The 15573-nt window shown below is 42.9% G+C and overlaps 1 protein-coding gene across 4 annotated transcripts in view; it reads right to left on the bottom strand.

The window, feature by feature from the left end:
- Positions 1-736: 736 nt before the first annotated feature.
- Positions 737-15573, bottom strand: part of pde4a (phosphodiesterase 4A, cAMP-specific) — a 40201-nt gene continuing 25364 nt past the window's right edge. For 3 of the 4 annotated variants that reach the window (XM_020094602.2, XM_020094603.2, XM_020094605.2), the window contains 11 exons: positions 15128-15177; positions 13783-13895; positions 8754-8847; positions 8460-8623; positions 8178-8276; positions 7907-8071; positions 7657-7756; positions 7003-7157; positions 6675-6797; positions 4979-5161; positions 737-4759 (listed from right to left, as the gene is read on the bottom strand). In XM_020094602.2, the coding sequence (XP_019950161.1) occupies positions 4256-4759; positions 4979-5161; positions 6675-6797; positions 7003-7157; positions 7657-7756; positions 7907-8071; positions 8178-8276; positions 8460-8623; positions 8754-8847; positions 13783-13895; positions 15128-15177 (1750 nt within the window). In that variant the 3' untranslated portion in view covers positions 737-4255. Of the gene's footprint in view, positions 4760-4978; positions 5162-6674; positions 6798-7002; positions 7158-7656; positions 7757-7906; positions 8072-8177; positions 8277-8459; positions 8624-8753; positions 8848-11061; positions 13081-13782; positions 13896-15127; positions 15178-15573 lie in introns of those variants that run through there. The other variant, XM_020094604.2, reaches the window with a different exon arrangement.

Here is a 15573-nt window from a genome sequence, read left to right on the forward strand (position 1 = left end):
TTCTAAATAGAGATGTGACATTTGAAAGTTATTCATCAAATGTGCAGGTCTGTGCACAAGTAGAAGGACGGTGCGTTTCAATAATAATAGCATGAATTATTTTAATTAATCGTTTAACACAGTGCAAAATACAGTCAAACAGGAAAAACCTAAATTAAGTTCATATTTGCAGGTTGGCTGCTCCAGTCATCTTGGTCTTCTTCTGTGTATTTCGGCTGTTTCATTGTCTCTTCGTTAAATCCCAAACTGACTCCATCATGTTGAAACCGGGGCTCTGTGAAGGCCACACGATCTGCCTCCAGAACAAGAAGTCATAAACATAGATTATATATTTGGGGTCATTGTTGTGCAGGAGTCCCACATGGCACTATGTGATGGATATGAATCTTAACACTTTTGCACAGTACCTCATTTAAGGATACTCTTTTTTTTAACAATCAGACATATATGTTCTGTGAGAATAATCTAACATTAACGCGGTCATATATGTTTTTATCCATCTCACAATAGTTTGTGTGCATGTGTACCCAACAGAGGATTAAAACTAAAAACCAGCTGGGACTTGAAAAGCCCATAAGGACCAAGCGGGGTTGCCTATAACATCTAGATAATAATACACTTTGGTACAGTCAGAAGCCCCTGGACTATTGAATGAATACTATTAATGAAAATAATACACACAAACAATAAAGTAAAATGCTGACAAACTGTAAAAGCAGAAAACATGACAATGGTGTTGCATTTAATATAAAAATCTTACTTTATTTGTATTTTTAACACACTTTACAGTACTGAACAGTGAAATAAAAGAAAAATATACTGATATACTATAATAGTTTTATATATAGATGTTTGCTTATTAAATGCATTTATTCACAAAATGACACCTCAGCTCTGTCAAGAGGAAAAAAACTTTCATAAAAATAATATAATAAAAAATAACTTGGACACATTTTACACATTACAGCAAGATCATTTACAAATATTACAATCATTTCATGTTGTTTTTTTCCCTTGAATAATCGCTCTTATTTGTGAACAAACACATGAATTAAAGCCCAGAGATTTATTCTCAGAGGGAGTCAGTCTGCGACAAAGTAAGCTGACAGAAGCCCTGATGGGAACCAGCTAGTTAGGCCACCATGGGACGAACATTGAGGCTCTCAGGCTAGTAATTAAAGTTACTAAGAAACAGAGGTGAAGTCCTAGAAATGGCCGAGTCAAATAAGGACACATTTATTTTTCTTTGAACACGTCACATCGTATGTGACTACATCGGCCTTCGTTTGACTTTATCAGACAAATAAGTTCAATCTCACGTGGACATTAAGGAGAGAATGACTAGTTTGTTTGATTATGCCTCTAGAGAGGGGTCAACATTGACTTACTGCACAATGAGGGTTTGTGTTTTGGCCCAATGGGAGAGAATCAACAAGTGACTGTGCCAATGACCAAACCCACACACTGTCTGCCTCAAAACCTGACGAAATAAAGTGCTGGTACAAAGGGATTCAATTTTTAACAATATATGTGCACAATTTAAAAAAAGTGACAGAATGTTGGAACAAGTGAGCAAAAATAGAACGAATGAAAACGTGAGGATGTGGCCTGCAGTGCTTCAGTGTTTCACTCAACAACCTCAAGTGGTTATTTTTCAATCATTAGGACTTGGATAAATTTATAATTTACAATCCAATATTACATTATGTACAAGAGTGGTAATGCTTATAGCTATTATCGTCATCAACACGTGATTCATTTTCCAGACCATCCACCAGAATGATATAAAAATAAACTGTACGCAAACTGTTTAAAGAAAACACTTCCCATGGTTTTCTTTTCATCATTTAAAAAGAATGGCAGCAATCAATCAATTGAATAATTTTCTTAATAAGAAACAATTGCTACAGTATCGTGTTTGTATGGCAATTAAATATTAATGTTTTTATAGCTTATGACAGAACAAGAAGCCACAAAAACAAAGCAACATCATTAAAAGTAAAAGGCTGATGCATACAGGAATCTTTTTTTTTTATTATAAGTGACTGCAAGAGTAATCCTGGATTCCCATTCCACCAGTAGAAAGCCTGTGTGGTGGCCCCGCAGCTCTGCTCCATCCTGCGACAGAGCAGGTCAAACACACAGGCTACTGTTGCACCGAGCTGTGGTGTCTTCAGATAAGCTCAGTTTCTGACCTGCAGGAACTTGCTCTTACCTACTAAAGAACCACACTCATGTTCTTAATAATAATTATTAATAATATTACCCTGTGAGAAAACAAACACCTAAACAGACTGTGACTTATTTAATCTGTGCTGATCGGACCCTATAAACACCGCTCGACGATGTGCCGATGTCAGGGAGTGAATGCGCACAACACATATGACAACACCTTTAGCTTCCTGCCACCTCTTTCCTGCTTACTCATGACCAAACACACAACCAGCCACGCAAACAGACTCACACAAGCCTTAACTCCATCACGTCAGCAAATGACCATCTGGTCAGATTCCAACAAAAGGACATCCATATTCATTCTCATCACCTGTAAAACTCCAAATTGCTAATTTTCTCTGCACGCTCTCAGGTAGCGATAAAGTCGTCATTTTAACATCCAGATAAAAAAACAAACCCAACACATTCTTTGTGTTGGTCCAAACACAGAAACAACATAACGACTAATTGGCAGCAATGTTTCCCTATCCCCTCCAAATGCAATGCTGGATACATCGTGTATAGACACACTGATACTCACAGAAATAAGCATACAGACGTGATATAAATATACTGGGATATCTATTATATATCTTATAAATCTACATACTCGCAGGTATGAATCCTGCATCTGACATTAAGGCAAAAAAGCATCAAACAAGGATGATGAGGGACTTTCAGACCTCCTTTTGGCTGTGTCACCCTTCTTTCCCTGACATTCTGCCTTCTGCGTTCCTTCAAATCACTCCACGCACCGATGTTTCTCATCCTTTACTTTGGCGAGAACTGTTGAGTATGAGGAGACGTGAACGCACAAGTGCAAGTAGGATGTGGGATGAGCGAGTTGTCCTGCTGATGAAATAATTCCGTATCCCTTCAACATATTAAGCAAGTGTTAAATAGAAAATAGGCAAAACTTATGCTTCGAAGCATCTCATGGCTTATTCTCAGAAAGTAAAAAAGAAATCATTCTAATAAGAAAGAACCATAAGCTGGAAAGAGTCCACTGGTGGCTGTGGTGATGATGGTAGTGATTGCTCTGCATCTAGAATTCTGAGTTATTGTATCACCAGAAGAGCAACAAAAGGAAGACTTACAGCGTAAAACATATCACCACAGAAACTGTACGTGTGAGATACACACCACGATACCATGAACAATAAAGAGAGATCTTGAACGAGAGACAATCAAAAATGATAACAAAATCAGACACTCCTGTCCCACAATGCATTGCTTCACGACAGCTCCAATCAGGAAGCTGGTGTTTCAGAAAGGCACAGAGCCATCTTGCACCAGTAGCACTCTCCTCGTAAAGGGAAAAGGGGTATGGGACCCGGTGGCCCCTTCGTCGCAGCATCTTCCTTTCCTTCAATTTTTTTTCTTCCTCTCTCCTCGTCCTCCTCCAACTCTATGGATACTCTTATTTTTTCTTTCCGACAGAAATGGAAAAAAAGTCACTTGGACTGTAGCTTTTCTGAGGAGATTCTAACAAACATGAATTACTAATACTGACTGAACACTAGTTAATACTTCGTTAAGAGATGGCTTTTTCCAAAGAGATTCTTTACTGATCAGTGTCCCTCATGTAAATGCACACATACAAACATACAGTCAAGTGTGTGTACATATTGACTACACTGTCCCACATGACGGTGCAGGCACTCACACATTGCATTGGTGTGTTCTTTGTAACTCCTGCTCTTGTATCTCATGTGCGTGTGTCACTTCATGTGTGTTTATGTGTGTGCATTTCCAGTCCCAGAGTGCTACGCCATCTTCAGTCGTCCTTCATTAATGCTCCTCTAAATTCCCCTTAGTCCAAAGTTCATCGTGAAAATCAGCCGAAGGACTTGTCACCGCTCCAAATCTACAGTTGCTGTGTAATTAACTTCTCTTTAAGCAATTTTTATTTTTTTCCCTTTTTGAAAAATATATTTAAAGGTCTGTATTGTCATTGCAGTCTTATTTGTTCTTGGTTTGGCCATGGGAAGGATGAACAAGTTAATGTGTGCAAGTGAGGAGGGAGATACAGGAGTAGAACTCATGTATCTTCAGCTTGTGAAGAAGAATCCTCCTCTTCCTCTACAGGACTTGTGTCAGAAAGTCTCTCCTTTTCCGATCTCACCTCCAGATGAGCCTTCAGCTCCTCCTCCTCCACCTCCTCTTCATCCATTGCCACCTCGTCTTCTTCTTCTATTATGTCCTCAATTTCCCCCTCAGCCATTGTATCTTCCTCTTCTTCTTTTTTATCCTCCTCCTCTCCCTGACTGACCTGCACCACGTGGTTTGGTGTGGATTTGTCACCCTCGTCTCCCTGATCTCTCTGAGAGCTGTCTTCGAGGGTGAGCTCAAACTGAAATTTGTCCATGCAGGCGTTCAGATCCTTGTCCTGGCCAACAGGAGGGGGCGAGGGGCTTTGTGGGATAGTGCTCTGATACCAGTCCCTGTTGTCCTCCAGAGTGTCCAAGATGTCCTGGGCGTCAGGGTGCACCAGGTCGCCCCATGTCTCCCACAGCGGGTGGACAATGTAGTCGATGAATCCCACCTGAAACATGAGAAGAAGAGTATAACTGACATATCAGCTATAGCACAGTGGTGTCATTTTCACCTGCTGCATATCTCCATTAAAATGTATGAGGGTGACTGCTGTGATCAGAGATGACAGATCACTCTGCGCTGCAGTTATCGCCCCACATTCGGCATTAACAGTTATCCTGTTGTGTGCAGAATCGTTACCATGTGTGTTTCAGTGCGGATCATTCACCTGGCTCTTTTCCACAGATGCTGTGTGTTTATCGCACATGGGACTGATCTCCATCCCTCGCTCCCTCTCCTTATCTCCCTGCCTGAAGAACTCTTCCATGATTCTCTCCGTCCATTGTCGATACACAGCCAGGGGCTTCGTAGGATTGCTCAGGTCAGCACAGTGCACCATGTTCCTCAACACCTGCAAAACACACACACTGCTGTATAAGCATCATTGTAAACATACACCACCCTGAATGCAGAAATGCACATGGATTATTTGCGTTACGCTGTCCAAGCTTCTGTCTCTAAAATTAAGAGGCTTAGCCTCCCTCCCCTCCACTCTTGCTCGTTCTTTCAGTTTCCTCTCAAAAATCTTGTCACTAAGTTTGATGTTGTGTGTTTGTCATTTTCAAAAAGCAACATTACTTTCTTAAAGGTACAGTGTGTAGAATTTTGTGATATCTAGTGTTGAAACTGCATGTTGCAGCTGAACACCCCTCACCTCACCCTCTCGTGGAAAAGAAACTGTGGTAGCCTTTAATTGTAATAAAAACTCAAATAGTGTTTAGTTTGTCCAGTCTGGACTAATGTAAAAAAACATGGTAGCCTCCATAGAAAGGGTCCCCTCGATGTAAATATAAATATTTGAATATAAAGGTCCTTATCTGTGGTAAAGAAAACTACAATTCATAAAATTTAGATGAAACGAACTAGTGAAAACATCATGAGGATTATTCTACATTAAATTTCTGCCAATAGTTCCATTTCATCTAAATCTTACACACTGGACCTTTAAGTTTGTCTCACACTGCTTCTAGTGTGCACGCTGAACGTGTACTCTCAATTTGGATTCATTTGTGCAACAAGTCTGTCAAAATATCCCCAACCAATAGAATGCAAGGTGATTACCAATGAAACTGCTTCACCCTCATGTGGGTTTGTTATTTCTATGTCTTTGAGAACCGGGCTATGCGCTAGGCTAAAGACTAGACTAAAGACTAACTCGTACAGACCTGACCAGTCAAGCTCATCGCTGGACAACATGGAGCGTCTAAATCAAGGATCTCATTTAGGATTGTTATGGGAACACTGTTGCTAGCAACTATAAAAACAAAGCAGAGACCACCCTGTTTCTTATGGAAACAATACCAACAACAATAGTAACCAAAACAAGGCCGGAGCAATTCCATTCATCATCACTACACTTGGCATTCTATTGGTTGGGGAACTTTGACAGACTTGTTGCACAAAAATATCCAAGGGCATAAGAAGAACAATTAGAGCATAGGAGGATTTGTAACAGAGGGTTTAATGAGATCCAGCATTGTTTAACCTCTTGTAATCTCCAAACAGTTCACCTGATCCATTAAGATACAGCTTCTTCTGGTTTGTATGTACCCTGTGTAGCCATAGCATGACATTTTGACGAGGGGCACATAAATTATGACAAGGTCGTGTCACCCACACACAAGCTGCATCCAACAAAGATGCCACAGGAGCCACACAGAAACATAAATTACCCTAACCTCTAACCCTAACCCTGAGATGGGTTCCAAACCGATCCTGTCACTCTAACTCCAGAACCTTACTGCCAAGATTTCCTAAAAACCCTTTTTGCTTTTATAGCACCCTGAATTAGCTGCACATACCATTTCAGTGCTTTGGAACTGACTCAGAACATTTGCTAACCGTCAAAATTGAATTCATCTCACCTGTATCCGATCAGTGTAGTGGTCGAGCAGCAGTACTCCAGAACTCGTCACCTTCTTGGTTTCCACCATCGTCTTGAGATCTGCCAACAAACTCATGTGTTTTGACATATCTGTTGCCAAAACCTGGAGAGAGGGGAGATTGATATGAATACATTAGAGTGGCACTCAGACGTGCACATACCAACGTCAAGGCCTAACAGTCCCTTTAAATTCAATCAAGCTGCACCAAATTTCACACACAAAGAAGACATTTCCCTAAATGTGCCAGATTATATTTTCATCAAGTGATATCTCCGTCATACAGAATAAGTGTGTGGACGACAATCACCATATCGATGACGAGTTTCCTCAGGCTCTGTCTCTGCCTCTTGCTGAGGTTTTGAAAGATGTCACAGTTGTCCTCGTGAAGCAGCTTGAAGCCCACAGCTAGGTGATGATTCTCCAACACAGACTCATCATTATACATGAGGGCCAACTCTGAGTCTGAGGGAGGCACAATACAACACGTGAGCCACAAAGACACAAACAGTAACTGCATCACTCCGTCGACAACATCAGAATGCTCTCATCACCAGAAACTGGCGGCAACTGTATAATGTCATAAATGAAGAGTTGAAAATGAAGAATGAAAAGATTAGCAGGCTGCAGATTAATCCAGAGACGTGCTTCTCCATTTAGAACAGCTGAAAAGCCACAATTCACACAACAAACTCATCCATCCAAAAACAACAAAAAATAATAAATGTAAAATAAGTTTTTCTCATTCTAAATTATAATGACAGCAGTCAAGACAAACATAAAAAAAATGAAATTACATTTAATACATAAAATAATCATGAGGCCAGATAAGTATGTTTAAATTAATTATTATTTCACTCAAATTATTTGATTGTTTTAATATAATCCATCAAAAATGTACATAACTAGTATTTAGTAATTTTATTCTAATACGAGTATGTTTCTTAATCGCATTTAGACTCACTGGTGTTTATGAGGAATTGGTTGGACACTCCTGGATGATCCACATCGTGGATGGCAGCGGCAAATAACGCAGCTAGAATCTCTAGATCAGTGAACACCGCCTGTCAGAGAGCGTTGACAGAGAAGAGACAAAAACAATCAGAACTGCAGCATGACTGTTTTCTTTTAGGCCTAGTATTTATAGAAGTATGTGCACGCAAGGCTATCCGTGCATTTGGTGTTGTCATTGGAAAGCCAGTAGAGTTATTTACATCTAGAGCTGGTGTGGAAAGCAGTACATGAGTTGACTGAGTGACATCTGCAGCATGGAGGCTGTTGTGGTAAGCCACATTGGCATGGTAGTGGTCCTCCAGGGTCATTACATAGGTGACAAATGTGTCCACTGGGATCCGAAAGGTCTTCAATAGATCTCTTTCCTGCAGTGAGGAAAGTCCACAGGGGGGTCATGGTCACAGATAAATGAAGATACATGTTATAGGCTACTATATAATCTGTTGTTAAAGCCTGGTTTCTCTCACTCACCTGGAAGATGGCAAACATTGTGCAGCTGAGGGGTCGGTTATTAGAGAATTCTGCCACACGAAAGATATTAAGGCCCCACTTGTTCAAGTCGTTCAGCTCCTGAGGGCACAACGGACAACAATGGCGTGCATCAGCACAACTTTCCAGCAGTTTGTGTTAGGTTGATGAGCAGCAAAGCTATTGGATGTATAGATGGAAAGTTGGATGGGTGGATGGGTGGAGCAAGGTGACAGGAAATACATTGTGCCTGTCTTTTGATAGGTCGCTTTTCCATCTATTTACCCTGGCTAATGCATCCTCGTGTTCAGTCTTCACGCCGAAGCGAGGCATGGTGGAGTTGGAAAGGCTGGAACTGTGCGTGAGCTTCTTCACACCGCTGATGTGACACATGGGCTTCTCTCGCTCCCTCAAGGTCGGGGATGGGATCTCCACCTCGTTCTGCTTATCTAGGAAAGATCAACGGTCAAAGGTCAGCCAGGATGGAGACTTATGGAGGATTGTGCTTGACCTTGGGTCAAAGCTATAAGGGTACATGCTATACTGGATGGACACAAATGTCTGGTGGGTTTGATTTACCTAGAAAGGTAGTGGAGATGTATTCTGACACCTGGTTCCCTGAGCGACTCATCTCTGACAAATGGGACAGCTCCCTGTTCAACATCCTCTTGAACTAGGGGGGGAGGACAGAGATAGTGAGAACCTTGTACAGCAGTTGCAAATAAAAAAGCATAAAGGGTTACAGACAGGTTTGTTTAACCTTCAGAATTGTTCAAGTTGTACTTAAGGTTCAATTTTCATTGAAAAAAAAACATTTCTGTGATTCACATATGAGTAAGTCTGGCTTTATTCACTAAAGAGTGAGAAAATCAATTATGAATCATGCCTCTTCTCTGTCTCAGATGAGAACATAATGTTCAATACCCCAAAAGAGTGTGCTTGCATTTAGATTGTATGTGTTGATATGCTACTGTAACACAGCATCATTATATGCATTGTTTTCCATACATCTGCTCTGGAAATCATGAGCAGGTAGTCAGCAGGTCATTGCAGTATGTACACAAATGTGATTATGTGAATACATTATCCCTGCAGACAGAAAACAGTCTTCCTGAATGTTCTCTCAGATTTGATGTCTTTTATTTGTGTCAATCAATAAATCTATGGAGGCTCAACGGTTCTCCATCGCATAAGCCACAATGCGATTCGGACAAGACCCCTCTGTCTGTGTCCTACTGACTGATCTTTCACACATAACAATCTCCATGGCAACCAGAGCGGTTGCCGTGGCAACTGCCTCCTCACAGTCAGTCCTTCAGCTTGATGTGAGAGCAGTGGCTGCTTGGGTGACAATCTGAGGCAGGAGGCAGGTGTCTCTGACCTTTGCCAAGGTCAACCCTCCCCTCTACTGCTGTCTTCCTCTCTACGCCTCTCTGTTGCTAACATCTGCTCCTCCCACCCTCTCAAGGTAAACAACACTTTCCACTACTGCCCCCGAGCACCAAAATCCTGCTCCGTCACAGGCTCCACTTTGCCTCTCAGCCGTTTCACACACAGCTTGTGTTCCCACCATCTATCCCCCTTTTCCTATCAGTTATCTCTTTTTTTTGCAACCATCCTTTTCAGTCAGGAGCTCATTATATGATAGGCCAAGCAAACAGGTGCTCTGACAACAAATTGTAGAGGCCGCAGGGTCATCAGAAGCCATGATATCTAGTCCAGTGTAGTGGCACACTTCGGCATCAGGCTCAAACCAAACCACCTCCTCTTCTCTCTGGCAGTCTCTCGCTCCTTCCTTCCCTAATGCTGTAACGCTGAGTCATAGCTGCCAACCAACACTTCCACAGTGCCAGTCCAAGTGCCAGGACAAACAACACTTCCTCTGACACTGACTAATGAAGCAAACATGCAAATGCTGCAGAGACATGACCACGGACACCAACACACAATCATACACGTGTATATGTGAGGGACCAAGGACAGCTTTATCGTCTAACTACATTCATGAAAACAATGCAAATATATATGCACAAAGGGAAAATGTGACCTACTCAAGTAAAATAATATAAACATTGTCTTTCAATAAAAGGGTAGAGATGAAACATTGTTTTGGTAATACAGCGAATGCAAATCTGACATATCTTAAAAGACTTCCCACAACATCTGATATCATATGTTTTTTTGTTCTCACACCTAAACTGGAACATAAAGAAACAGCCACTCAGTCCTGAGACAATAAGCATCGTCCTCACTCTACTCTGCCTCCTTAAGCCTGTATTGAGGCCAGCCTCAGAGAAGCAGGAGAGAGAAAGATGGAGGGATGTGGGACGCAGGTGTAGAAATGGACATTATGTGACACTCCAATGTACCTGCAGATGTCTGACTAAACATCACAGAGTCCCACAGCTGTTTGTTAGACTGTAAGCAGCTTGGTGTGTTGGAGTTTTGAAAGGAGGAAGACTGAGATTGATATTGTGTTTTTGTTTACAGTGCTGCTGCAATATAGAAACACTGAGCAGAGTTAATAAACTCTGTACTGCTATCTCAGCTCCCTGTTCCTGTGATTCATGTATAAATTATGTAAACAAACACGCTCACAAATATTCTGTTCTACAGTTTCTCACAAATCCACTGTCTGACACACAAAACCATCCGTCCCCACATAAATTCAGTGTCTAATTTCTGAGGTTCTGAGACCCTCCCTTAAAAACATTCAAACTGTCCCTATCGCTGTTGGATTAAGAAAAAAGACAGGTAAGAACATGTAGTTAGCAAAGACATCAGTTGTTTGCACATGTAGCAAAAACACTTGAGGAGTCCACTGTATATTATCCAAGATGGCCAATGCCAGGCCTTGTTTGCCCTCTGCAAGCTCTCCGAGCCCTACCTGGTCCCACCAGCCGATGAGCCAGGGCCTGGAGCAGGTCTCACAGAACAGGTCCACTAAGGGCGTCCTGCGCTCTGCTGCCGTCCCACCCCCCTCCAGAACCCCTCCAGCTGCTGCACCAAGGTCCAGCTCTGCCCCAGCCCTCCCCTGCAGGGGGCTGTAGCTGGAGGAGCGGGGCAGCCTGTAGCCCCCTGGTACAGGTGAGGGGCAGGAGGATGGCGTCGGGTCAATGGCTTCCACCACACCCATGTTGAGGGTGACAGGGGGTTTGGGCCGATGGCACAGGCAGGAGGTGCGGTAGTGGAGTGGGGTGGGGGCGCTGCAGGTGCCCCAGTGGCATGAGGGCGTCGTCCGGGTGTGTGGGGAGAGGCCACAGCCAGTCAAGCCGGGACACTCCAGAGTGACGGCTGCCCCAAGAGGGGGCGAAGGAACAGGGGAAGGGGTGAGGGTAGGGGCTGCTGGTGCAGACTGTCCTTGCCTACATGCAGCACCCCAAAGCAGGCCACCCAGTCAGTCCAGAGTCAGGCTCCAGCCTCAGTGTGGTCCAAAGATGAGGGTCCCCCTGATGGGCAGACCAGGAGCCCCCTGGATCCGGCTGCTGTGGAGACTACATCTCATCCCATTTGCTGAGCAGACTGACCCAAATCTACAGTCACTGCAGGGTAGAGGTGGATGGGAGCCGAAAAAGGGAAGATGAAGGGAAACAGAGGGGGAGAGGGAGTGAGGGACCGTCTGAAGGGCACAGAGAGGAGCCAATGGAGGAGAGGAGAGGGAATGTGAGAGGGATGTAAGCGAAAAAAAATGATGTTGTGAGAAGTGTGCTGCTTTACAAACAGTAATAAAAATTCAGATGATGGAGGTGAGAGGACTGAAGAGTTGGTGATGGCAGAGCATAAAGAGGACTGTGGTATCTAACGATGGAGGTGAGGGGAGCTGGGATGGCAGCAGGAACATCGGGGAAGGGAAAAAGAGGGAAATAGATGATGATAGCAGGAGGAAAACAAGGATGGAGAGGAAGAGAGAGAAAGAGACAGAGGGAAGCTGGCAGGCCTGTAGCAGACGGTCAGGCTGAAGAATCACACCAGAGATGTGGTCTGGAAAAACACGCTCCCTCTCCCTGCGTCGACTGCCCCTCCCCCACGGTACGGATCCAGAGGCCCGGCCCAGTCCTACCCGTGCATCAACCCTGTCTGTGCTGCCTCACACCGATCTCAGCAACACACAGTCAGTCCATAGTCAATCGGGCTGCGTCCTGATAGCTCTGTAGCCCAGTGACCTGCTCCAAGTCAATCCATGCCTCAGCTGGCCAAAAACGCCAGAGGTCTAATCCTGCAGCTTTAGGCTGCCGTTCCTCCTCCAATGCTCTGCCTCTTGCGCCATTTCCCTGGATGCTGTAGACAGCTCTCGCAAGCTAATCAGGCAGTGTGGCTGCAGGCGCGTGCGTGTGTGTGTCTGTGCTTGCCTCCGCTCCGAGCCCGAGTGCGCATGTGCGACAAGACAGCATGTACGTCTGTCGGAAATATGTGTGTGAGTGAGGGTGTGAGTGAGAGTGAGAGACTGAGTGGGAATATTCATGTGTGTACCTCCATGTTGGCACAGTGCGTAGGATTTCTGCAGCCTGGTTGTGGCTGCTAAAAGGCAGTAACATATTCACAGAGACTCTGTTTACCCCAGGAGACTTCTCTTTGCACATTGTATATTCACACACATAAAAGCACTCACACGGACACAAATGATGTCCACAAAGCATTCCACTGTCATCTCTCCCTCTGTCATTGTTAGAACCACACCATTAATTAACTGTTGAGTGCAATATGGGAAGGATGTCTATAATAAAGGTATACAGTGCTGTGTCTTTAAAACCGAGCACAATTAAAGGAGCATTGCCTCTATGTCATTGGTTGTTGCCCAAACCACATGGCTCGTGGTCAGAGTGGCAAGCCAATGACTAAAAGGGAAGGGCAGACCCTGCTGCTGTTCGATAGCAACCAAGGTTACAGCAGAGACATCAGCATCAGGACCAGTTCCCCCTCCCTCTCATGTCCTCCCCACCCACAGACCTTCACTCTCCCTCCTCCCTCCCTCTCTCTCTCTCTCTCTCCTTTCCCGATGTCTCCACAAATACTGTACAAATGCATAAGGAGCCTGCCCATGTGCACACACACACAGACATGTAGATGTGTAGTGATAAAGAATGCATCAAAATCCAACCCTGCACGTCATTGCCATTACGAGCACAAACGCTTAACCACGGCAACCAATAATATTTGTCAATTTAATTTACCAAGATGGTTTACCACATATTTGGTACAGCCCACATTAATTATTTACCAATGCAATTACTATCACAAGGCTGCAAATAAACCCAGGAAACACACTTTCAAGACCTGCTGCTGCTAATTCACAACCCAGCACGTGATTACTTCAAGAGCAGAGTCTCCAAACAATCTGTGGAGGATCAATGTGTAATATCAGAGGTGGGCTGCACCAGATCGAGGTGTTTCTAACCCAAAAGGTTTCTATTTTTTGCTTCACTTCCATATGGTTGAGCTGTGTTGTTTGTGTAATCTTAAACAGGAAGTAAGCAATTGCATATTTTGTGCACAGCGGCAGTCCATTAAATACCTTTCTCATGACTTGGTGATATATTGAAATCAACCGTATATATGTTCATGATGATAGTCAGTAAATACATGACTGTGTGTGTGGATGGGTGTGCACCTTGTTGGAGGCCATCTCACTGACTGAGCGGTGGGTCTGAATGGTCTCCAGCTGGTCCAGACACCAGTCCAGCTCCTCCAGAGTCTCCCGTGCCATCTGCTGGTATGTCTCCTCTGGGAAGGACACACACAATACACAGCATACATAAACCAGCAGGAGAAGAAGAGCACAACAGTAGCATAAAGCAGTGACTGCCTGATAAAATATTTGTTTAAAGTGATATGTGGGTCTTACGGTTCTGTCCTGCAGCTCAGTAAATCGACACAAACTGGATTTACAGTTGAGTTTCCACAAAACAGTGAATGTGTTTTGAAATGCCTTTTTGGGGAAAATATGCTTCAGCTTGTAATTAAAATGAACAGTCAAGGGCAAATCCACCAACAAAACTAAAACATGTCACATTTTACCCCTAAAACTAATCAAACATATTTTTATACACTTTACCAATATAAAGATACGTTTCAAATTTTTTTAAAGAAATATTAAATTTTAAGTTTTATTTAAAGTTTACTTTTTTATGATCAGAAAACATTGATTATGCCTCATTCGTATATTTGGTTAAAACTAAAACATTTTTAATGTCAGTTAAAGGGATAGTTCACCCCAAAATTCACTCATTATCAACTCACCACTATGCCGATGGAGGGGTGGGGGACGTTTTTGAGTCCACAAAACACTTTTGGAGTTTCAGGGGTAAACAGCTTTGCAGCCAAGCCCAATACAATTGAAGTAAATGGTGACAACTTCTTCAAATGTACAAAAATAACAGATAAAATCATAATAGATAAAATCCCCAAAATTGACTCAAAACTGTGTCATTTACAACATGTTTTTAGCGTAAATGTTTACTGTGATCCATTTTCTAACAATGCTCCAGAGGAGCAGTATTGAGGCATTTTATGATTTTATCTGTAGTTTTTATATGTTTGAGGAAGTTGTCACCATTTACTTCAATTGTATTGGATTTAGCTGCAACGGGGTTTACCCAGGAAACTCCAGAAGTGTTTTGTGGACTCTCCATCGGCATAGTGGTGAGCGGATAATGAGTGAACTATCCCTTTAAGGAATTTTCTCTCAGTCTCAGTGTAGTTAGAGTAGAAATGTATTCATTGACAAATAAAAAGTTATTGACTTTAAGTTCATTTTTTTCATAAAATATATATCTACTACAGCTTAAGCATCATATTTTTTTATATCCATTCAGTCTCCTAAAATGTAAGTTCTGCAGTCGTTTAGTCTGCTCATGATGCTTTCAGGGAGTGTGGGAGCCAGAATGTCCTTAAATCTGTGAGAGGGGACTGTGGGACTGTTTGGACCCAGAGTTTTGAATTAGCTGACAACTCACCAGAGAGTGTAGCTTGGGGAACAGTGGGTTGGCTTGTCACTGGTGACCTCCTGTGGACAAACATCTCGTTACATGAGGAGGAGAACAACACACTGCTGCCCCCTGCTGGGGTTCAACACACATTCAGCATCACAGGGTGAGGCAACAAAAGGCTTGGCTCACAGACAAGGGATATAAATATTTTCATGTGAGTTAAGCATTTTCAAGCGAGAAACAGACGAGTGCATGTCGTTGAAAACTGGATAACATTGCAATGTGTTCATTTCTTAATTTCCCTTTGAAAAATTATCCAGTTTCACTTCAAATATTGAAATATCCAAAATAGTCAGGGACAAAGCCTGAACTGTGCTCACCTCTCAAATAGCCATCGTGGTTGTTTAATTGTGTAGTGAAGGAGGCACAACACCACATTATTATAGATGCTGTTAATTCAGTGGTGCATTGCT

The sequence above is a fragment of the Paralichthys olivaceus genome, chromosome 5, assembly GCF_024713975.1.
Source record: "Paralichthys olivaceus isolate ysfri-2021 chromosome 5, ASM2471397v2, whole genome shotgun sequence".
NCBI classification, from domain to species: Eukaryota; Metazoa; Chordata; class Actinopteri; order Pleuronectiformes; family Paralichthyidae; genus Paralichthys; species Paralichthys olivaceus.